The following is a 22,958-nucleotide window of genomic DNA, read 5'->3' on the forward strand; positions in this document are numbered from 1 at the left end:
GGTTGGACAAGTGGGCAGAAAACAACAGGATGCAGTTCAACAAGGAGAAATGCAAAGTGCTGCACCTAGGGAGGAAAAATGTCCAGCACACCTACAGCCTAGGGAATGACCTGCTGGGTGGCACGGAGGTGGAAAGGGATCTTGGAGTCCTAGTGGACTCCAAGTTGAACATGAGCCGGCAGTGTGACGAAGCCATCAGAAAAGCCAATGGCACTTTATCGTGCATCAGGAGATGCATGACAAATAGGTCCAGGGAGGTGATACTTCCCCTCTATCGGGCGCTGGTCAGACCGCAGTTGGAGTACTGCGTGCAATTCTGGGCACCGCACTTCAAGAAGGATGCGGATAACCTGGAGAGGGTACAGCGAAGGGCAACTCGTATGGTCAAGGGCCTGCAGACCAAGCCCTACGAGGAGAGACTAGAGAAACTGGACCTTTTCAGCCTCCGCAAGAGAAGGTTGAGAGGCGACCTAGTGGCTGCCTATAAGTTTATCACGGGGGCACAGAAGGGAATTGGTGAGGATTTATTCACCAAGGCGCCCCCGGGGGTTACAAGAAACAATGGCCACAAGCTAGCAGAGAGCAGATTTAGACTGGACATTAGGAAGAACTTCTTCACAGTTCGAGTGGCCAAGGTCTGGAACGGGCTCCCAAGGGAGGTGGTGCTCTCCCCTACCCTGGGGGTCTTCAAGAGGAGGTTAGACGAGTATCTAGCTGGGGTCATTTAGACCCAACACTCTTTCCTGCTTATGCAGGGGGTCGGACTTGATGATCTATTGAGGTCCCTTCCGACCCTAACATCTATGAATCTATGAATCTATGAATCTTCATCAGAGACTTGGACAAGGGGGTAAAAAGCACCCTGTTCAAATTCGCCAATGACACTAAGATGCGGGGAGAAGTGGGCACGCTAGAAGGGAGGAACATGCTGCAATCAGACCTGGACAGGTTATGGGGTGGGCGGATGAGAACAGGATAGGTTTCAACACTGACAAGTGCAAGGTGCTGCACCTGGGAAGGAAGAACCAGCAGCATACCTATAGGCTGGGAAACTTCCTTCTTGTCAGTGCAGAGGCAGAAAAGGATTTTGGAGTCATTATTGATGCCAAAATGAACATGGGCCAACAGTGAATGGACACGGCCAGGAAGGCCAACTGTACCTTGTCATGCATCCACAGATGCATCTCAAGCAGGTCCAAGGACGTGATCCTCTGCCTCCATGCGACACTGGTCAGGCGACAGCTGGAGTACTGTGTTCAGTTCTGGGCACCGCACTTCAGGAGGAATGTGGACAACATGGAGAGGGTCCAGAGGAGGGCCACTCGCATGATCAGGGGGCAGCAGGGCAGGCCCTACGAGGAGAGGCTAAGGGACCTGAACCTGTTCAGCCTCCACAAGAGAAGGCTGAGGGGGGATCTAGTGGCTGTTAACAAACTAGTCAGGGGGGACCAGCAGGCATTGGGAGAGTCCCTGTTCCCCTGAGCACTACCAGGAGAGACAAGAAATAACAGTCACAAGTTGGCAGAGGGTAGATTCAGGCTAGATATCAGGAGGCACTACTTCACTGTCAGGCCGGCTAGGATCTGGAACCAACTTCCAAGAGAAGTGGTGCTGGCTCCTACCCTGGGGGTCTTTAAAAGGAGGCTGAATGAACACCTTACCGGGGTCGTTTGACCCCAGTACTCTTTCCTGCCATGGCAGGGGGTCAGACTTGATCCTCTCAGGTCCCTTCCGACCCTACCAACTATGAAACTATGTATAAACTGGCCACAAATAAATTTAGGTGGAATATTAGAAGAAAGTATCTAACCATCAGAGCAATAAGGTTCTGGAGAAGTTCCCCCACAGGAGTCAGAGGAGCAAAAATCCAAACTAATTTTAAAATGGGAGTTGCATCAATTAGAAGGATCTGAATTGCTGAATTTGAATAGGATTATCTGAGTTGCTTTCAGGGCTGGATCCAAGATTTTGTAGAGGGGGAAAGGGTAGGGGGGAGGTCCAGGACCAGTGACTGGCATTGTAGAGGTGGCTGCACTCTTGCTTCCAGCTCCCATCCCTAACCCTAACCCATGAGAAGACTATGCAATGGAAGCAGCAGCCATGGAATTTTTCTAAGTCTCTGAAGTAGATAAGACTTCCTCTCTGCCTTTCTCTTCCACGTTCAGTAGCACGTCCCCTCCCTTCCCATTACCCTCTCCCCCATCAGCTACTGTCCCCTACTGAACCCAGCTTCCAATTCAGGTCAGCTGGAGAAGCTCCAGAGCTCCCTCTACTCCCAGGTTAGCTGGGGACAGTGGTAGTTAGTGGCAGGATGGAGGGTGTTGGGATGAATGGGAGTGGAGGGGCTGTGGCTCTGGGAGGGGGGGGTGGGGAATAAGAAGGGATTCTTACCTGCTTCAGGGACTTTAAAAAGTCCCTGGATGCTGCTTCTATGGTGTCATCTGAAAAAGGGGTATGACTGCACCACAGCACCCCCTTTGGATCTGTCCCTGTTTACTTTAAAAATTGGACTGGAATTGATTCAAGAGATGCTTCCAATCTTGTTGCTATATTCCCATTCCTCATTCGTAATAGATATACTCTTCTTAAATGCTGCTGCTACTAAAAACCAATCAAGTATACTTCCAAGTTTTCAAGAGGACACACCTTTATCTGGTGGAGCAAATCTTCTCTTAAATAGGCGCACGTGTAGATGCCTGCCCAGGGTGGGTTTACTCCCAAGTAAATTATGCCGGAGTAAACCCATCCAGCAGCATTTGCACATGTATAAACAGATTGGATCTAAGAAATACCTGGATCCATTATCATCTCTTCCTCCCTATAGAGGAAACTTTCAGGAGCCTAAATACTGGCTAGCTGCTCAGGTCAAAGAGAATACCTCTATTTACGCAGTAAAAATACTACAATTAAAGTCTCCTGCAACCAAGAGTAAAACCTGAGCTCTGAATATATATATTTTAGCAGTTTTTTCCAACAGCTCTAGAAGCTCTACAAACCTTCATGATTGGTACCAATGATTGTGTTACATCAGGTTGCTTGGAATTAGCTGTTATACAGTACAGAAATGAACAGCTAAAGCAAACACACACAGATACACACATGCATACAAAATTTGGCCACTCTTTGTATTTGCCGTTACAGTGACTAACACCAAAGATATATTATTACAGCAAAAGGGGTAAATGCCATGCATGTTATGAGTCAGTAACATATAAGCACTCAATGATGTAACTCTCCATAGAAAGAATGAGTTACAGGGCTTGGCCCCAGAGATACCAAACAGTAATTACACCGAAAAAATTATTAAAAGAATGATGGGACCCAGTCTCTTTCTTCTATCTGGCTGGGGACTGACAAGAAGCTAGTTGTGGCTAAACTTGTCTGAGGTTCCTCTGTATGGCAGAACAACTGTATGAGAGGAAAGTTAACACTATGTCTACCTAATTAGAACAGGCAGTGAGGGCCTTTCCCCAGGCAGAAGTTTCAGGAGCTTAAGCTGGAGCAGGGAACAGAGTGTGTTTATACAGTTATGTTATGTTACTACTGCAGAGTCAAATCAGATATTTTAGTGGTGCACCTAAACTGCAGCAACAACATGTACCCGCTGGCATGTTGTTGTTACTACCTCCACCTGCCTGCACTTCATTCTGCCAGATCCAGAATGTACCAGTGAGGCCACTCTGGGGTATCCCTCTTTGGCCCCTTGGTTTCCAGGGAGTATAAAAGCAGCTGCTGGAATGACCCCAGACCGGCCTCACTGGGGTGCTTGGAAGCTTGGAATGTGCAAGCAGATGGCCATCCATGCAGGGACATGTTGTCACTCTCTTGAGTGTTGACCTTAATGTCCCTCCACTGGTATAGAGACTCTCCCCCATCATTTGAGTTTAATTATGTTTACAATCAAAGTTAGTGGCCTGTCAGAAAGCTGGCAGCTAAAACCTTATTAGTGGGATATTTACTTGGATTAGGTAGCCCCTCCCCACCACACACTTTACTATGAAAACAGACAAGTTCACTCAGAATTCACTGGGAAATAATCACAGAATAGTTCATCTCATTGAAATACAAAGAACCACAGAATATGTCCATGGAATCTGAACACTCCTCGTGGCTAATTGCAGCTTCTATGAGGGCATGGTAACTCAGATATGACTTTGCAGTGGTTGCGCACACCTGGGATAAGCTTGGTGCTCAGATCTGGGAGTTATTCCCCCAAGCTAACTCTGAAGTGAACCAGGAGGGACAGTGACTGCAAGAGCTTCTTAATTGTGGAAAATCAGTGCCTTAACAGAGATTTTTGCATAAGGACGTGAACTCGTCTCCTTTTTCGAAAACTTCTGTTTGAAGTAAGCCACACATACATGCATTTTTCAAATAAATTACACTGGAATATAACCTGACCTTGTATCACTAATTTTTTCCAATAGGAATATAACCTATAAGGCCTAAAGGTCCGCTTTTATTTGTTCAATGGGGAACAACAAAGACAATTGCAAAAAGAAAATTAATGGATCTATTTTGTACCAAAACCCCTTTTATATGGGGCTTTTTGAAAAGGTATGTGTGTGGAGTCCATTCCATTCACCACGAGGTCTCATCATACAATCACATTCCAAATATACTGTACATACCATTTTTTCAAAGTTTACTAGACTGTCAATGAATGTCTTGTTTCCCTCATGAGTGAATGTCATATCTGTATAGAAATAAAAGCCACAGTCCTATAACTAATTATATCATGGCATATCAAATAACATAATACTAAAAACAAAATAATACTGTACCTCTGTCTTTTCAGTTACAACACATACAAAACTCATTTACAAAAAATAAAGCTTTTATTGATGGGAAAGTATGAAATATTTCTTATTGAACCTAGTGACATTGGAGCATAATGCCCATGTTTAGTAAAAGCAACCAACCTTGTTTCATGATTTTTAAAGGAAAAGCAGATCACATTAAGATTGAATTATACTTTGTCTTGCTCTTTTTTACTCTTACTCTTAAAATATTTGTCAAATATGTTTCAAGTTTATAAATCTGGTAGCGTCCTATCTTACCTTTGATAAGTAAGGGCATGAAGGGAATTATTGGAGGGTCCAGTTTTGCTACAGTAAGTCTGTAGGCCCTATGGTTTCTTGATGGATCCTTAAGGGAAAAAATCACAGAGTTATAAACACTGACCCACACCTGAATTAAATGTACATCAGCAATTTGACATAGGTTTTGTTAAAGATAATTATTTTCTCCTGTTGCTTGAATAAGTTCAGCCTCTAAACATGAGCAATTTTCCTTTCAAGTGGCAAGGGTATAGATATGTTTACAAAACAACTTATTTGTAAAGGAACCTCTTATTTTTCCTCCTTTTTATTAACCTGAAGGTGCCCCCTCCTGAATAGTGAAGCACGGTTGGGTACTGCTTTTAAAAATTCTGGCTGGAAAATATAATTTCCTCTATGTACCATGGAAAAAACACATTGTAAAGCTTTTCTAAGTTTCCCAGATTAACTTTATGAGGTACATAAGTTTGTTCCAAGTAGGTCCCTGAGAGTATAATTTATTAGTCATACATGCTTGTTTTAGCAGAACTAAAATGGGATCATAAATGTCTTAAAGTCAAACAAGGACATATAAAATGTTCTGAATCAAGGAATTCAAATCAGTTACTTGGGGCTCTTGTACACGTGAATGGGGTTTTATTCCTTGGGGTTGCATTCTATGCCCCCTAAATGGAAACGGTGAGTTGTTAATTGAAACAGTGGGTTTTATTTTTGCATCACTGTATATATGTTATTGTCCTGGCAGCTGCAGATGTCTGCTAAAGGCAGACGCAGCAAGGGGCCTGATCCTTTTTGGGTTTTTTGGGTCGAACCTGCCCACCTCTCCTGCAGGTGGGGAGGGGGGTGCTATTAATTTGTGCCATTAATCTGTCAGCTCACCCCCCAGTCTGTGGGCAGACTCCACAGAAAAAAAGAATTGGCCCCTTCACATCAGCAGGCTCCTGTGGCCGGCAGAATACCTGGGGCTGCCCAGCAATGGACTGCCTCTGAAGCAGTGTGGGGAGGTTGCAGGAGGGCAGCTGGGTGTGCTGGCAGCTGGAGAAGGCAGCAGGGATGGTGCATGGGGTCCAGGTAGGCTTGGGGAAGCTAGCAATCTGCATTCTGGTGGCCCTGTGCCCTGTGCACCATCCCCCTGCCTTCTCCAGCTGCCAGCACACCCAGCCACCCTCCTGCCACCTCCCCATGCTGCCCCAGGGGCAAGCCAGCCCATTCCTGGGTGGCCTCAAGCATCCACTTGGCTACAGGAACCTGTTAAAACCAGAAGTGATGATCCTTTTTTTCTGTGAAGCATGCCCCCCTCTTCCACGGCTGGTTGGTGAGCTGACTAGTGGCTGCAATGTTCCAAGTTGCAATGATGCAAACTAAACTACATTGGGATGTAGCTTAGTTTGCAATGATGCAAACTCATTTAAAACCCCCCAAACTCATGTACGTGTAATGTGTGACACCACTAAGCCACACAAAGGGAAATTTTCAGCATGTATACAAGCGCCTTTGGAAACTTGAATTAGTTCAGATTGTGCACAGAAAAGAGGATCTATTGCTAATCACCATTAAGCTTTCAAACTCTGCATAGATCTTCTTGAACTTGCTTGGAAGTTTCTGTTAATAAAACAAAAAACAAGCCAGTGTTATTTAATTTGCATCCAGTGTAAATTTTTTCTATAAATGCTAGATTCTTTTGAACAACCCTATATCAGGAAAGACTGATCTTTTGGCAGATATTTTCAACAATGTGCTAATCTAAAATACAGCACATCTCCTAGCAACCAGATTATAAATAGAGATGGGACCAACTATGAAACCTGGATCCCAATTTAGACCCAAACCTAAACTTACCCACTTAGAGATATTCAGATTCAGATTTTGGTTTGAGCCATTACAGGGATAAGCTGCTGTCAAGTAATTTATATTCAGAACTGGATCCAAAATGGAAGGTAACATTGCAGTTTGGACCCATCCCTAAATATAGCTTACTTTAACCAAAATAATTTATAGATATCTGAGGCGTTACCAGATTATTCTTATTCTCAGCTAAACTTGCCTATGAATAGGGGTCTACCTTAGATAAGGAGGTGGTCAGCTGATTTCATGGGGAGACCATGGGGCCAGCTATTATATTCACAGACTGATCATGGCACTCACCCCATGCCTCTGACTGGCCGAGGGCTCCCAGTGACCCTGCCCCTTCCTGCTGATTGGCTGAGAAGGCTGTCTGTCATGCAGCCCCACCCCTCAGCACCGACTGGTGGAGATGGGCACGGCCACATGAAAGGCACCTCTCAGCCAATTAGTAGCAAGAGGCAGCTGCCATTTTGGGGTGCTCTTTGGGCAGGCAGGCCCCTCACCCCCTCCTGGCAGACTGTGCAGCCAAGCCACAGCACCATGAAGACTGCTCACTCCCTCAGGGAGGCAGCATTTTCTTTTCAGTAAGTTGCCCCTTTTTTGTGTATTTTGTGGACATTGCCTGCTTTTGTGGGCAATGCCAGTTTTCATGATTTCTGCAAAATCTGTGAAATCGTGATTTCAGTAGGTCCCTAGCTATGAATGATCATGTTCCTTTGTAATATTCACAGACTGTAGTCAAACTGTATCTGGGATTTTCTAGGAAGTACCATGTTGATACAATTGCATCATCAAGTACTGTATAAATTCTTGACTTGCCCAGCATCCAAGGGTCACTTTTTCTTAGTTAATTAATGACTTTTTTCTGTTTGCAATAGAAAATGAAATGTTGGCTAAATTCACAACCAATAAAGGATATAGTAAAGTCATATTATTAAATGACTGCTTTCCTTCTCATGTTATACTAGAGACATTGAGCAAATTAACTGGATAGTGGCTATTAGTATGTTAACTGGTCAGTTCCAAGGAAAATAGTAACTTTCACATACCAAATCAAAACATATCACCTTTCTAGTATCTTATCATCAAAATACAAATTACTATATTTACTGGGCACTTTAAAAATAAGTACTTAATTGCAGAATGGACTTTGCTGCAGTACTGGCTGTAAATAAAGTATATACATCAGAAAATATTATTTTCAGAGTACCATAGCAAAGGCTTCATTTTAATGATTTATGTGAAAAATAGTTTTGCATATATATGCAAATAAGGTATTTATGAAATTGCATAATTGGCTGCCAAGATATACCTGGTTTTATGTGCAACCAGTGTACCTGCATGAACATTTTAGTAAAAATCAGAACCTAAATATTTATTTTTAATCATGTTTAGTGGGTATACCCTGGAAAAAAGATCAATAGAAATACTGTTAGATTATTCCTTGGCAACCTTACTGCTCTGCTAAACAAAAGTCTGTGATATCATTTTTCTGAACAGTGTATACCACTTACAAAGTATATCTTTCCTTCTAGCTCATTCTCCATATATACTGTAAAATTTAGCTTGTTGTATTGTATGTCATAAATAATTTAAATGTCACCTTTTTCCCTTAAATACTCTGTGCTTTTTTAAATCACTCAAAATATCTCTCACTAGTTAGAAATAAAAGGTTCGGCTTTTGGAAGCTGATCTCCAAATCTACACCTTCCATGTGGATCTTGCAAAGGTTCACTGAGGTAATTAGAAATTCAATTTAGTCTTTTCTGCATGCAATAATTGCCAGTGTACTTTCAGACTGCTTGCAGTTGTGAAAAAAAACAAAGCCAAGTCAAATCCATGCTTTACCGGAAGAAACAGCACATTAGTTCGACCTGGCTCTGCAGCATCTGTATAGATCGGACACTTCAGTGGGGCCTTTGGCGCTTTTACCTAAAGCTGATTCAATCACCTATTAGATAAAGGTGTCAAAAAAGTCCCACTAAAGCACCAAATCTATACAGACACTGCAGAGCAGGTCGAAGTAATGCACAGCCTCATCTGGGTCAGTGCTGGGCTTGATGCGGGAATGTGCCAAATTTAAAGTGTGTTTTTGCTTTATTTTTTTCATGTCTGCAAGCAGAGAGATCAGGTTACTTAATATCCCTTGAAAAGCTACCTTCAGATATACTACCTGGAAACCTCATTTTCAGACCAGATTTTAGGAAAGCATTAAACATAAAAGGCCAAATTTTTGTTCTCAGGTACACTAGCAATATATCCATGACTTGAAGCAAGCTAACTAATTTTTTTTATATTTTTTGATGAAAAACATACACACAAAAAATAAGTTTGCCAGTTTTCAGCAAGCATATAGAGCTAGTCAGTTTTTAAACTTACTGGAATTTTAACAAGAATAATTGTTTTCAAATTTTCACAAAAACTTTTAGGATTTTTGGGACAACTCTACACAGGAAAATGTGACCCATTACATGTAATCTTATATTGTGTCCCCTTGTGATTCTGTTTCCCTCTCCATCCATTTGTTTTTAATAAAGCAGCTCAGCATTATGCTGCACAAATGATCAATAACGATGTGGGATGTCTCCAAGCCTTTAGGTTTGCAGGTTGTCTTCTCAGGAGCTGAGTTGCTGTCTGGTAAAACGGTGTGCTTCCCTTAATTGTTGGATATAATTCTAGAAATAATATGGATTGAGTAATACTATTACTTACTAAAGGCAGAAATAACAACTAGACTTTTTGGCATCAGATTTTAGGTAACACTTACCTCCCATGTTAGTGTAAGACGGCTCACGGCAACATTACTCAGTCCCATGATAATAGCAAAAAAGGAATTAAGATTTTTGTATTCCTTACAGCTGAAATACAAGAAGTCCAGACTTTTAATGTCATGCATCTATCAAAGGAGAAGTAAAATTGTGGTTTTGAAGAGATCTCAGAGTTGTCTGTCTTAGGTTTGATTATAATCTGGTAAATTATGTCAGCAGCCTCGGAACACACAATTTGCAACCCCCCCCCAGGTATTGTATGAAGCCCCAGGCTCAAAATATAATGAAAAGCTTTATGAACCCAGAAGACTTTTTTTCTAGCCTGATCAAACTCATCTGGAAGCTTGTTTTCCTTCACTCCTCAAGTGGCCTTCATCATCCATTTTACCTGACACCAGCTTCTTCATGGAGGTTCAGTGACTTTTTAATCTTCGTTCCTCTCAGCAGTGCAGTATGGGACATCGCTTGACACCGAACAAAATAAAGACCGAAGGAACAACAGGAACAATGGGGGAAATGGGATGCAACCTAGTTGTTGCAGACCCTAGTGAGATGGTAGGCTGTCTAATAGCACCAAAGATTTTTACCAGTTTAAAGAGGTGGTTGGGTTTCAGTTCCCATGTATATATGTAGTTTCTCCAGCTTTCTGGGATTCCTGAATTACATAAATCCTCTATGCCACTATCACTGTTTAAGTAATCCTTTAAATATGCTCAGTATTTAAGAACCTACATACCAAAAGCTCTAAATCTGCTCTTATCCCCAACATAAGAGTTTCTTAATTGGTGCTGAGGAAAAACTAAAGTATTTAACTGTTGTTTCAGAACATCTGCAAATGATTTGCTATATTTGTTAATATAATTGGCCAAAACAGCAAATCTTTAGGCCTATGCTTCTTTTCTATTTGTCTTGCAAATGTGGGTGGCAGGCTAATAAGGTAGCTAATAATGGAAAAGATTCTCAAATACATTTCATTGCTCCAGCTTATCTACAGTTACCCTCTCTCATATGCTGTATTTTGTATTGCTGGTCTCTAGCATAAATTCACCTTAGCCAAGAAACAATACATAATTTCCGTTCCCAAAGCCTTTTTCTCTAGTTCTCTTCTCTGCAGCAATGAAATTTGATTCCAAACCCTGCGTGTCAACCAAACTTATAATCTGGGTGTCTTCTTCTCTCTCTCTCTTTTTCCATATCTCTGAGCTATGGCCAAATCCTGTTTTTTTTTTCCCCCTTCAAGATATTTAAAACATTCACCATTTCCTTTTCTTTCTCAATGGGCAAATCTCTTGTCCATATTCTCACACTGACTACTATCACCTCTTGTCCTTTAGTCTCAGGTCTTTTCCTTCTTTTCAGGTGTCTTCTCTAGTACATTTTATACCAACTTTGCTACCCTCCAGAGTCTTTTCTCTCACATGTCACTTTGATCACATTTCCCCTTTTTTCTCTTCTCTTTTGAAATGCTTCAGTGGTTTCTTATTATGTGGGCATCAAATACAGACTTCCTGCATTCAAAGCTCCATATCATACAGCCCTGACCGTTAGGCTATCTTTTCACTGCAGAGTTAACCCAGATGATTGGCACCCAGGTCTGCCTATGAGCAGTCTGTGTGTGAGAAGCCACATCACAAAGTCCTAGAAAGAATGACTGTGTTAGCACAAGAGCGGCACTCACCTGTGTGAATGGCTCTGGAGACATATCCTACGTGGGTTTCTCTGTGATATTTTTTCCAGTAAGTGTAGGAGCACTTGTCTGCCCTTCTGAGCACATAAGGAAATTATAGAAAGGCACTGGAGGACTATCAGCACTCAGTCCGTATTATAAATTGGGTGGGTTATCAGCCCAAGTGAATGTCTCATTTGGGTTTTATCTTATAGCCTCATAATGGACCACATCTAATTAAGAGCCCAGGTTAACTTTTCAGTGAAAACATAACCTTGTTAGTGTTCTTTCTGTTTTACCAGCTTTGATTACCCTTGACCTCCTTAAATTAAACAGCTACCCCTATAAAGGGATTGTGCCACCTTGGTCTATTCACCTAGCCACTTCCATCACCTTCAGCTTTCTCCTAAATACTTACTATTGACACCTTGCTAAGAAGAAGTGAGGAAAGGGAAACCAAAATTAACAGAACCCTGAAGACATTTACCTGTCTTACTGCAAAACGGCATGGTTTTGTTACTGTTATCCTCTCCCTCCTGTTGCCCTGTTTAACTAACCCTTTGTATCATGTCACAGTTAGAGGGTGAACTCTCTGGAGCAGGTACCCCTCCTTATTTGATCTGTCAGACACCAAGGATATATTTGGGCACTGTAAAATATTAAATAACAATGCTGTAATGCTACTCAAGTACAGTAGACAGGCTTATTTAAGGAAGCTGCAATTTGTAACTTGCAGCTATTCTTTGTCTGAAATAAGGGATCTTTACAATATGACTAAACATTCTTTCAACGCAGTGCAGTCATCCAGTTTAACTGAAACCCTATTAAGTCTAGTATAGATGGATGATTTTTAGTTATGTTCTAAAATAAATGGTGTAATTTTGGCAAGAGATTCAACACTTGAATCAAGTGATTCAACCTAACATTCTTAAAATACAAATCTTTTTGCAGATTGAAAAATATAACTAAAGAAAATAATGATGCACAATTTTACTAAGAAAATAGTGTGTGCTTTGATCCTCTGAGTTTTAAAAAAATCCAGAAGGTAAAATTTTCCAAAGCATCAAAGTGAGTTTGGACTAAAAGTCCTATAATTTCCCACAATTGATTGCACCAGGAAGACATTCTTGTCTGTGTGTGATTATGCTTTTGTATAGGCAGAGAATTTTTAGTGTATGTGGTGAGTAAGTAGAGAAAGAATATATTTAGAGTGTGGTTGAGTATGCGCTTACATTTATGTGCAAGCATACAATAAAAAAGCTTTTCTAATACTATCAGTCTTAGGAGATTACACCACAGGAGATACAGTTAGCATCTGCCTTTATTTCAAAAACTCAGAGCTTGATCCTGCAGTGGGTGGAGGAAAGACATGAACTTGGTGAACTGCACAATCTTTCCCAGTAGGTGCAATGGAAACCACTGCACAGTGAGCTCAAAGCACGCTGTGCTCACCTGAATTAGCTGCCACCTGGTCAAGCACTTTCCCACCTGGGTGTGGAGCAGCCAGAAAGTGGCATATTGCCAGAGTGCCTTCTGCAGTGGTGTGGAGCCCTCAGTTATGCCAGGGCAGTAAGATTCTCAACAACTGTTATCTCAGAAAATCAGTACTACCCAAGTGCAGCTGTGCCACATGACTTTAGCAGTTCCTGCAAAGATGAGCAGTGCTGCATGCCCCTCACCTTATTGTTCTGAACACCTTCCTCTACTTTCAAGTATGCTCCCGTCTTGCTGGGTCACTGCTTTATCATCACCCTTTGCAAGCAAAATTATTTCAAGGCCTGGGCTCCCCTCTTGTGACCCAGTTACTTATTTTGTTCTAATTCTGGCTCACTTTATATTTGTTTTTGGAGGTTTTATAGCACCTGTTGCCATGGCAGCAATTTATACAGTGGGAAAAAGCCTGACAAAACTTAAAAGTTCTTTTCTAGCTGCTGGAAATAAACCTGCCAGCTTGGTGTTCATTTAGGAGAACTCTGTGTTTCAGAGTTCCCTGCATTTAGGAGACAAAGGGGTCTCAGTAGAGAAGATCACTTTTAGCAATGTATTTTTAGCATTGCAGTGATACCAGAAACATGGAAGTAAACAGGAGGTTGTCAAGCTGATGTAAATAGCAGAAGATTAAACCCATGACATTGAGGGATCTTACTGGCTGGGACACTATATGATTTATGATTTTCCCTGCCTTTTCTTATTAAGGAGACATTTAACCGTTATTTTTAAAATGCTTGCTTTTAAGTGTTTATGTAAATTGCCTTCATATCTTAATTGACTTGCTTTTAAGTTTTTGCCTATTTCATGCTATTGATTTGAGAAATGAACCCTACTTCTTTGTGTGCATGTGTGCTACTGCCCTCTACTGGACAAAATAGTTCAGACCTGCTTTCTGGTTTTAGTTTCCCTTTACAGAATGAGATAAAGGAATGGCTGCTTTACACTACCTATATTTTTTAGGAACTAAGGAGGTGAATTCTATGCTCTCTTCTGAATATGAGACTGATCCTGAATGCATCTTACAAAATGTTGGGGGCCTTTGACTTACACTGACTTCAGTGGGAGCTGTGAGCATTCAACAGTTTCCAGAAGGGATTCAGCACCTTGCAATGTTGGGGAATGGATTTGGGCTGTGAAATTATGACTGCCATTGTCTCTTTTCTGTCCATTCTTTCCTACCACCTGACTCAGTCATGGTTTTATATTATAAAATACAAAAAATATTGTCATGTTTTAATGGAAAATTGTTAGCTGTATTTAAACGCTACTCAAGATCAGAGTCCCGCTGTCTAGGGGGCTATATACAAACACACAAAACAACTGGGCTATGCTCTGAAGAGTTTATATCTAATCAGAGACAATGAGCAACAGGTGGGAATAGCAAACAATAGCATGGACTACAGGAGAAAGGAAGATGGTAACAGTGATAGGAATGTGACAGAATAGTTTTAGCCCTGACCTTGCTCCCTTTGAAGTCAATAAACTTCTTATGGATGTCAGAGGTTGGGGATTAAGCCCTAATAAGACAGGCTGAAGGCACTTAAATGTGAATAAACAAATAAATGAGAGTAGCAGTGCTCACCAGCCAGCTAAATTGTCAAATTCATTTTGTGAACAAACATATTGCCCACATTAGTGTCTTTGCTGCCTATTTTTGCACATAAACTTAACAATTTTCACTGATGCACACATTTTGCAAACATGCAAGATTCACTTTTTGTTTCCCAGGAAAATGGGCAAATGCCTACATTCTGAGTGAATTTCATTGCAAAAGCTATCACTCAACTGTAGTATTAAAGACTGTTTAAATAAGCTTCAGTTGTGAAGGAAAATGATTTTTCCATCCACCTTTATCCCTGGTAGTTGGAAAGAAAAAGTACCAAGTGAAGCCAGTGTAAACCTCCTTATACTGTCACCCTGCTCCTTTCCTGCTCCTCTCCTGGTGGCACTCTGGGCAGTGGTAGAGACCACAGAGGAAAGTTAAGAGATCCCTCTGAAAACATTAACACAATAACGGTAGGGAAACGAGCTGCCTACTGAATTCAATGAGACCACTCGCATATGTAGATTTAGTAGCTGCCCCCAGTGGGCAGAGATCAAGAGTAAATGGAGAAAACAGAGAAAGGGAGGGTGTATATTAGTGGGTAACAATCCCTCATGAACAGTGGTATATTTGTTATCTTTAACTTTATCTCTGAAAAAGGACAAATAACAAGTAAAAATTTGGCACACATGTCAAACAATTGCTGTTTATATATTAATGCAAATACTCCAATACTCACTGGGCTGCTATCTTAATATATTTCTTCAACAGCTGAACACGCTTGCTGAGTTGGGAGCAAAGAGAAATCTCTGTGACTACCCAGAACTGGATTTCATTAAATCTTCTCAAAAATAGGTCCAAATTTGCTGTTGTCTTTTTAAAATGGTGCCTTCCAAATGTGTGATATATCAGTTCCAGCTAGGAAAGATAAAATAGGTTTGTCTGTTTTTTGAAGTTTGTTTTTTTATTTGGGAGGATAAGTGGGGGAAGGGGTCTTTGGGGTAAAGAGGAGTGGGGAGGTTTCTAACATATTCAAGCCAGAATATTGTTCCACAGTATACGTGTTTAAAATATAGATGAAAAGGATTCTGGCTGCATTGCAAGTTCAGTAGACAACCACTGAGGCATAATAAAAGCATAAAGATAGACTATGTATTAATGATTTAGCCATTTGAATAGGACCTATTAAATAATTCAATATAATGTGCACTGTTGGGAGATGTTTCTTTTGTGTACTTTATATTTTAGCTACTACTGTAACTGTATTTAATACATTCAAAGCTTACTGGTGATATTGCTTCTGCAGGTTAAACTCAGCAGATCTGGCAATAGTACTGGTACTTACAATAATAGGGAACTATTTAATAATACCTCATGCACACAGTTGAAGAGTTCCCAATCATAAATTGTCATCTGGTATGCTAAGTCTTTGGAGCTCATGAGTTCAAAAGTTCCCACAGTTCCAGTAGATGGGCCTTCTTGTTCTGGCAGTGGTGTCTGTGAATAGGAATAATGATACAAGATGTCAAGAACTGCTAAATTACACCATCAGTGGTTAGTCTGCTACAGATCTTTTTTGGATGTCACCAGCTTCTAAAGATGTTTCAAATAACATAACTGAAATCTGTTTTCAACCATGGGTAAAAGTAAAACCTTTTCTTATCAGTTCCCATTTTTACAAATACAAAAGATCTAGACCACAAAATAAAAACCAAATATTTTTTAAACCAACAGATGTTAATGATGATAATTATTTCATTTACTGTGCTTTATCTGTAATAAGTACAAGATCATATGTGTACCTCGTACATTCTCTGGGTCAGTATATATTGGGTATGTTCTAATAGCCGGATGCACAACCCTTTGTGACAGCATAATTCCCAGTTAAGTTAAAGGGAATTGTGTGTGCACATTCAAAACAGGAAAAAATATCCTTTAAATAATTCAAGTATTATAGCATTTTTAAAATGCATTTCCTTGTCACCAATAAGACAAAAAAGAGATGTGAACTGCAGTTTTGCCCACTGCTACTTCTTTGAGATGCGAAATGTGGGTCCATGTTAAACTATGTTTGGGATCATCAGCTCTATATTAGTCATACACAATGAACCAGCCATGCAAGAATTATTCAGTTACCAACAAAAAACCCCTGTCTAGTTCAAGTGCATCTTTTGAATACATCCTGAAATATCTTAAATACTGCTTCATATGCATCCACATTTTAATTGCTTTTGTTTCCAGGAGAGGGCAGGAGAGGGTTCACTTACAATTTTCTTTTCAAATTTTTCATACTGTTTTTAATTTGAAATAAGTACTTTATATTGCTAATTATTATAGAAAAGTGTTGTCAACATTTCTTATCTTGAGCTCAAACTGATGTTTACAAGACCAACAGACTGCATTAAAAAAAAAAAGAAAGAACCTCTACTTCAGTAATACGAAGTAGAGATAATAGGCTTATTTCAGCTAGCTTTGCTACTTTTTGCTCTCTAGAACTAACTAGCATATCAAACATGCTCATAACACGATTGTGTCAAACCAATCTAAAATAATTTGCAATACATTATAGGCAATATGGCCTTATGAGACTGGCTTTGAGAAAGTCTTGATTTGGAAGAGACTGTCTTACCAGGAAATGCTTGTTCTTCAGAACAAGCATCAGCATTATACCAGGTCCATAGTTCCTCTGTGTTTAAAATTTGATAGCTTCCTTATTCCTGAAAAGTGACTCTACATACAGATTTATTCAGGAATATTCATCGTTTAAAGAAAGAGACTTTTCCACAAAGTAAAATACATTTTTCTTTCTCTTCAGAGACAATGACAAAAGAACTGGGTTACCATAACAAGCAAATGGCCCTAAAATATTTTCTAATGCTAGAGAGGAAACATTTAGATTTAGACTCACTGCATGTTTGCAAGTTAATCTGTCCCAGAACAAATTTTTTCACAGGAGGCTTGCCAAGCATAATATGAACAAATTTATATTTGCACTTAGCAACAGGAACATGGATTCTGAAATAGCAAAGGGTACTCAAGCTAGAAGGATTCTGCTAGATTTCAGTAACAGAATATTGTAGAAATGGTTAATGTAGTGAACTTCTATTGCACACTGCTGAGACCATCTTCCAAGAAACTGAGTTGCCTGAATTTCTGCAGTCAGTAACAATTGAGGACAGTTGGCTTGTCATAGCACTGAGCTCTAGTCAGTCTTGAGCAGTACAATCAACTATATTTGGCATATTCAGTCCATGCTAAATGGAGATAGAAATGGTTGTAAAGGTTCCCAAAATACCAAAAATTTACCACTAAATGTCTATATCTAAAGCCACAGTGAAGCTTTGACTTTAAAATATCTATAAAAGAAATCAGGCATACATACTAAGTGGCTTGTTAAAAGCACAAAGGAGGCTGAAACAAGGCTTGAAGTAATAGAGTTCATGCTGGCTTGACTTGGCAATGACAGTTGTTTTTAATGAAGTAAAAGGAACAAGAAGTACAGTCAAATCAAACTCTATAAAAGCAGACCTCATGGAGATTGTTAGAATTACTGTATGAACTGCAAGTACTTATGAACAATGTTACTTAAGAAAAAACACATTTTCTAGTAGGAATGTTTTCTGTGATTCTAGTTAGAATAATCTGTAGTTTTTACACAGTATTTTGGAGGTCAGGAAAAAAGAGTTTAAAGAGTTTACTGCATTGATCAAGCCTCTATAATATTTTAATTGATAACATCTTACTCTATTTAAATGTCTGTGAACACAGAGGGGACAGTTCTATAATCAGATTCATGCCACGGTTATCTCTTATAACATTTAACTCTCCTTGTATGTTCAATTCTAGGTATTGGATTTGAGATCTGCTGCGCAGATCAGACAGAATGTTTTTTCCTCTGTTCTAAAAATGATAATATTGCTTTTTTACAAGGGTGTGTGTTCTTTTGGCTTCACCCTAATAAACCTTTAGTTTTGGATCTCTCAGATAACTTCCAGCTAAAATGCTCATAAGATAAAATAGGCTGATAAACTTTTTTTGAGCTATTAGTATTCCATGTCACTGCTCTCAGATTTTCAGTGGTTTTCTGAGAATTAAATACATACATACCAGGGAATCAAACTGGTCTCGTGGGCAAGCAAAAAGACGTCCATTAACAGTGAGAGTCGTAAACACTGAAACATCGTTGGGTTTGAGTACCACCTTTTCTGTAAACATGGAAGTGTAAGATTCTCTATTAAATACACAGCATTAAATGGCCACGGTTACAGCAGACTTAACCACAGTGAAATCAACTTAGTAGATAAGTGCATTATTAAAAGCTACAGCAAGATGCCTTGGATGGTAAATTACAAGATCTTACTTACTGAAAAAATGTGACATCAATACATGAGAGAGCAGGCTCAACCCACATGAAATCCCCAGAATACTGGGGCTTGAAATCACAACACCCAACCTGAAAGAAACTCAGACAATCTGCACTGCAAATGTTAAAACCACTCGATGTGAATGACTCAGTTCCCTCCTCTCTGAGTGTGTCTACACAAGATGCTAGACACAGTGCAGTAGCCTAATAACACTGTGCAGTAGTGTGCCGGGCAAAACCACGGCTAGTACACAGTAGTAGTAGGCTACTGTATAGTTAGTGTCTGGAAAAAAACCTGTGCACTAGCGCTACGGCACAGTAGCATGAGTTACTGTGCACTGATTTAGTACATGGTTATCCAAGTACTAAATTTAATGTGCCGTACCTATGGCTCATCAATGAACGTGTAGACACATCTTCTGAGAAGTAAGAGGTTAACTAGCTGTTCAAAAACTGACTGGAAAGCCAGCAAGTGCCTGATGAGGCAGTTGGATGTAATTGTATACTGGCCTCATGACAACAGTCATAAAAAAAGACTGTGGATCACAGCCTGAAGGAAAAGAAGACCTTATAAACTGACTCGTGATGAATTTTTTCAGCATATGCAAGTTAGGCTGCTGTCATCCATTTTTGCAACAGAAAATTACTGCATTTGCAACTGAAAAGAGAGAGAGACCCCTGATGCCAGTTTTCTGGTAGGTATCTTTGCTTATTGGAAAGAAATGCATTCCAACACTGCCCTCTTCAGCAGTGCGGCTCTGTCATTGTCATACTGTCATATTCAATCACTCTCACCAGCATGATTTCTTCAGCAGAATCCACCATGTACTTGTTTCTAGTGTGCTTGTTTTACTTTCCTAGGTGCCAAGTCCTGAACTTTTGTGAGGCCCAAGTAAAAGGGGTTGGCAGAGGGAGGCTGGTGGTGATTGAAAAGGAAGGGGAATACATTAAATCTTTGGCCTCCTCTGCAGCCTGCAAATTGCATATTCTCTGCTGTTACTGGAGCATCTACCTTGCCCTTTACAGGATCTGAATGGTGTAAATATGAAATCATCCATGCTCTCTTTTCTCTACCCCTGTCCAAAATACATGTCAAAGTGAAAAGATCCCTGCTAAAACATTGCTTTATGGTGAACAGCACCTTTGCCTCCTGAGAGAGCTGCCTCTCCTATAGTAAGATCCACTGTGTTCAGGGTCATATACATCAATAGTGAAGGACAGGTTGTGCTCCTAAGAGAACTTTCTGGCAAGATGAACAGGAATAGGAACAGCCTTGAGAAAATCAGTATTATTTTATGTTCTGTCAGAGTGTTCTATTTTTTTTTTCAAATGAGATAGATCAAAGATAATGTAAATACCTTACCTCCTCCTGAACTCATCTTTACTATGATCAAGCCTTCTCCAGAGCCCAGTTTATCTGTTACTGCACTGACCACTTCCTTAACAGAAGACAGCACTGGCACACGGATAGTAGTGTAGGTGTGGTCTATACAGTACACTTTAAACAGAACTATAGACAAAAATAAGGATGGTGAATGCTGTATATAACAACCAGATACACTTTATTGTGCAAATAATTCTCATATCAATAAATGATTGCTCACATACTTAACAAACACAATATTAAGTTTCTAAAACTCTATTTGGTATTATAGGTCCCAGATTTCTAGTTTTTCAACAAGCTTAGTAATTTTAATGCCAGGTCTGCATTAAGTTTTAGTAAATGATAAGACTCCTGAAATTCCAATATTACTCTATTATTCATAGAGGTCAACATCATTGATATTTCTGCATGATCCAGCCAGCTGAACGTTCTCAAATAAATAATTTTACTTTTGCAAGGGTTAAGAAAAATTAATTATGAAACTCCCTAATCACAAGTTTGCATATTTGCAGAGCCAGATCCGATAGGTGGCTCAAGAGCCTAGTAGCTCACCTCCCCCATTACGTAGTCCCTCTTCAAGGAGGTAAACAGTGAAATAAACTGTTTTTGAAATGGGATGCTGGTCTATTCACAGAGGTTATGGAATAGTGCCTTGAGTCTAATGAAGGATGCCTTGAGTCTAAAAAGGTTGAGAACCACTGATTTAGACTGTGGTGTGTCTCTTGTAGTCCTTTCCAGACATTCAGATATCTTGCTGATAAATCAAAACTGTTGCAGACAATGAAGGTAAATGCTCTAATAAGCAAGATACAATTGGAGGTACAGCAAGAGTCATCTCCTGAATTATAGGAAATACCAGACAATTTTGATTGCATAGAAATTGGGAGGATAGAAGCTATTCTGTAAAGAGCAGGGCAGGTCAGAAGTGGAATGAATTAAAGCCAGAAGAAGAAATAAAAAAAATTCCAATTGTCAAACCAAGCCACAGAGCCCATAGGTTGTGTTGGAGCCCTCTATGCTTACTTTGCAGTCTGTCCTATAAATGGGAAGTGTACAACCATGGAATCAATTACAGAATAACCCTGCAGCCATAAGACGAGATACCTCCATTGAGGCAACAAGTGCATGGCCCTATGTAAATCCATAGGAGAGAGACCCATATGACAGCCTGTGTGCACCAGCTGTATTCATGGAAGATACCTGTAGAGGCTTGTGGATACAGAAAATACATACATAGGATCAACACTTCTCCAGTGTGATATATCCATCAGTATAATATAACTTTACAGTAGTCTGATTGTTCCTATTCTTAGATCCCTATGTGGAGGGCTCCTTCTATAGACCGCTCTTTCCCCATTCATATAGAAGTGGTGTGTAGGGGAGCAGCCGCATCCAGAGAACTGTGGAGAGGAGACTAGACTGGGCAGAACCAGAGGGACAGACATGGTCCTCCTTCCAGTCTGGTATAGATTTCCAGAATAAGTTAATACTCTATTGCTCTGTTTTAGTTACAGGGCTCCCACCTCAACCCCTAGGGCTGATGAGGGCAAAGCTGCTTCAAGTGGAGTCACATATCTAAGGAATAGAATGCAAGAGACAAGAGTCGGTGGAAATTTATTGTTATAAGGTTTTTTAATATAATAGAAATGAATTATCTAGAAATATCTGTTTTAGTCAAAACATGATGCTTGTTCTATCAGTAGGATGTTCCTGGAGCACTGGCATTATTGAAATACAAAGCATTTTATATTTAGTGCCTTTCATACCAAGTTTCACAAAACACTTAACAATAAAAGGAAGAACAGAAAGATAATGCAGAGTTGCATACAGTGAAATGTTACAAAAATTGATGTGCAAAGGTAAAGTAGAAAAGAAGGAACAATGGACACAAAAAAGCCAAAGCATTAAAGATGAAAGTAGGTATCCCAGCAAGCTTGTAAAAGAATTGCGTGTGTACGTGTGCGTGCACGAGCATGTGTAGTTGGGGGACAGATGGAAACACCCATGGAAAAATGGAAGGTGAGAAAAATATAATGTTGGCTGTCAGCTGAAGTAGAGGGAAAAAGTCAAGGTAAGTTGAAAATTGAAAATAACCCAGAGCATGATCCAGAGCCCATGGACTGTGACTATGCTCATTGATTCCAATGTGCTTTGGTTTTAGGTAGTTCTGAGGTGGGGAATGGGTTCCTGGTATCTAAACATCAGAAATGGAAAATTTCTATTATGTAATCAGCCTTTCCATATCCCAATGTAAATTTGCTCTACATAGGCCATTTTAAAGCACCTCACCCCCTGCTGGCAAATAAGACCCCAGGCACAAAAATGTGGGGATGAATGTAATTATGAGAGGTATCCTGGAAATCTGCCTTTAAAACATCCTGCAGCTCATATATGAAAGGATTCTTGCCCTATTTCATTTTATGCTGCCAGCTTTCTCAGGTGGGTGGGTTCTAACACCAAGCAAGATGAGGAAGTGAAGAGCCAGAAACCTTGAGTCCAGCAGGCATTGTGTGCCACTCAGGGTGAAGTGTTCCAAGGCAGCTTCAGCTGTCAGAGAATAATGGCTCTCAGGAGACACAGGATTTCCCTACTGCCTTTTACACTCACAAGCTGCCTATACATGTGCTCGATGGCATTCTAATTAGAATGCATCGGAGCAGACTTGATTAACTGAGTCTGTTCCACATTCTAATTAGAATGCTGCAGCACTGCAGCAGCATCACATGTATTAAGCCCCCTAGCGGAGGTGCTGAGTATGTGGGGGTCCACGGGCTCTGGTCCCCCTCAGGAAGAGGACTGTCATCTGAAATGCATAAAACTTTCCACATGTCCATCATC

The 22,958-nt window shown here is 40.3% G+C and overlaps 1 protein-coding gene across 3 annotated transcripts in view; it reads right to left on the reverse strand.

Moving 5' to 3' along the window:
• The window catches only part of RAPGEF4 (Rap guanine nucleotide exchange factor 4), a 308,065-nt gene that overhangs the window by 18,949 nt on the left and 266,158 nt on the right, over nt 1-22,958 (reverse strand). For all 3 annotated transcript variants that reach the window (XM_019480320.2, XM_019480321.2, XM_006265237.4), the window contains 8 exons: nt 20,100-20,246; nt 18,481-18,578; nt 15,745-15,870; nt 15,113-15,291; nt 9,673-9,763; nt 6,612-6,662; nt 5,061-5,148; nt 4,632-4,696 (listed from right to left, as the gene is read on the reverse strand). In XM_019480320.2, coding sequence (XP_019335865.1) covers nt 4,632-4,696; nt 5,061-5,148; nt 6,612-6,662; nt 9,673-9,763; nt 15,113-15,291; nt 15,745-15,870; nt 18,481-18,578; nt 20,100-20,246 — 845 coding nt within the window. The remainder of the gene's footprint in view (nt 1-4,631; nt 4,697-5,060; nt 5,149-6,611; nt 6,663-9,672; nt 9,764-15,112; nt 15,292-15,744; nt 15,871-18,480; nt 18,579-20,099; nt 20,247-22,958) is intronic.

The sequence above is a fragment of the Alligator mississippiensis genome, chromosome 4, assembly GCF_030867095.1.
Source record: "Alligator mississippiensis isolate rAllMis1 chromosome 4, rAllMis1, whole genome shotgun sequence".
NCBI lineage: Eukaryota > Metazoa > Chordata > Crocodylia > Alligatoridae > Alligator > Alligator mississippiensis.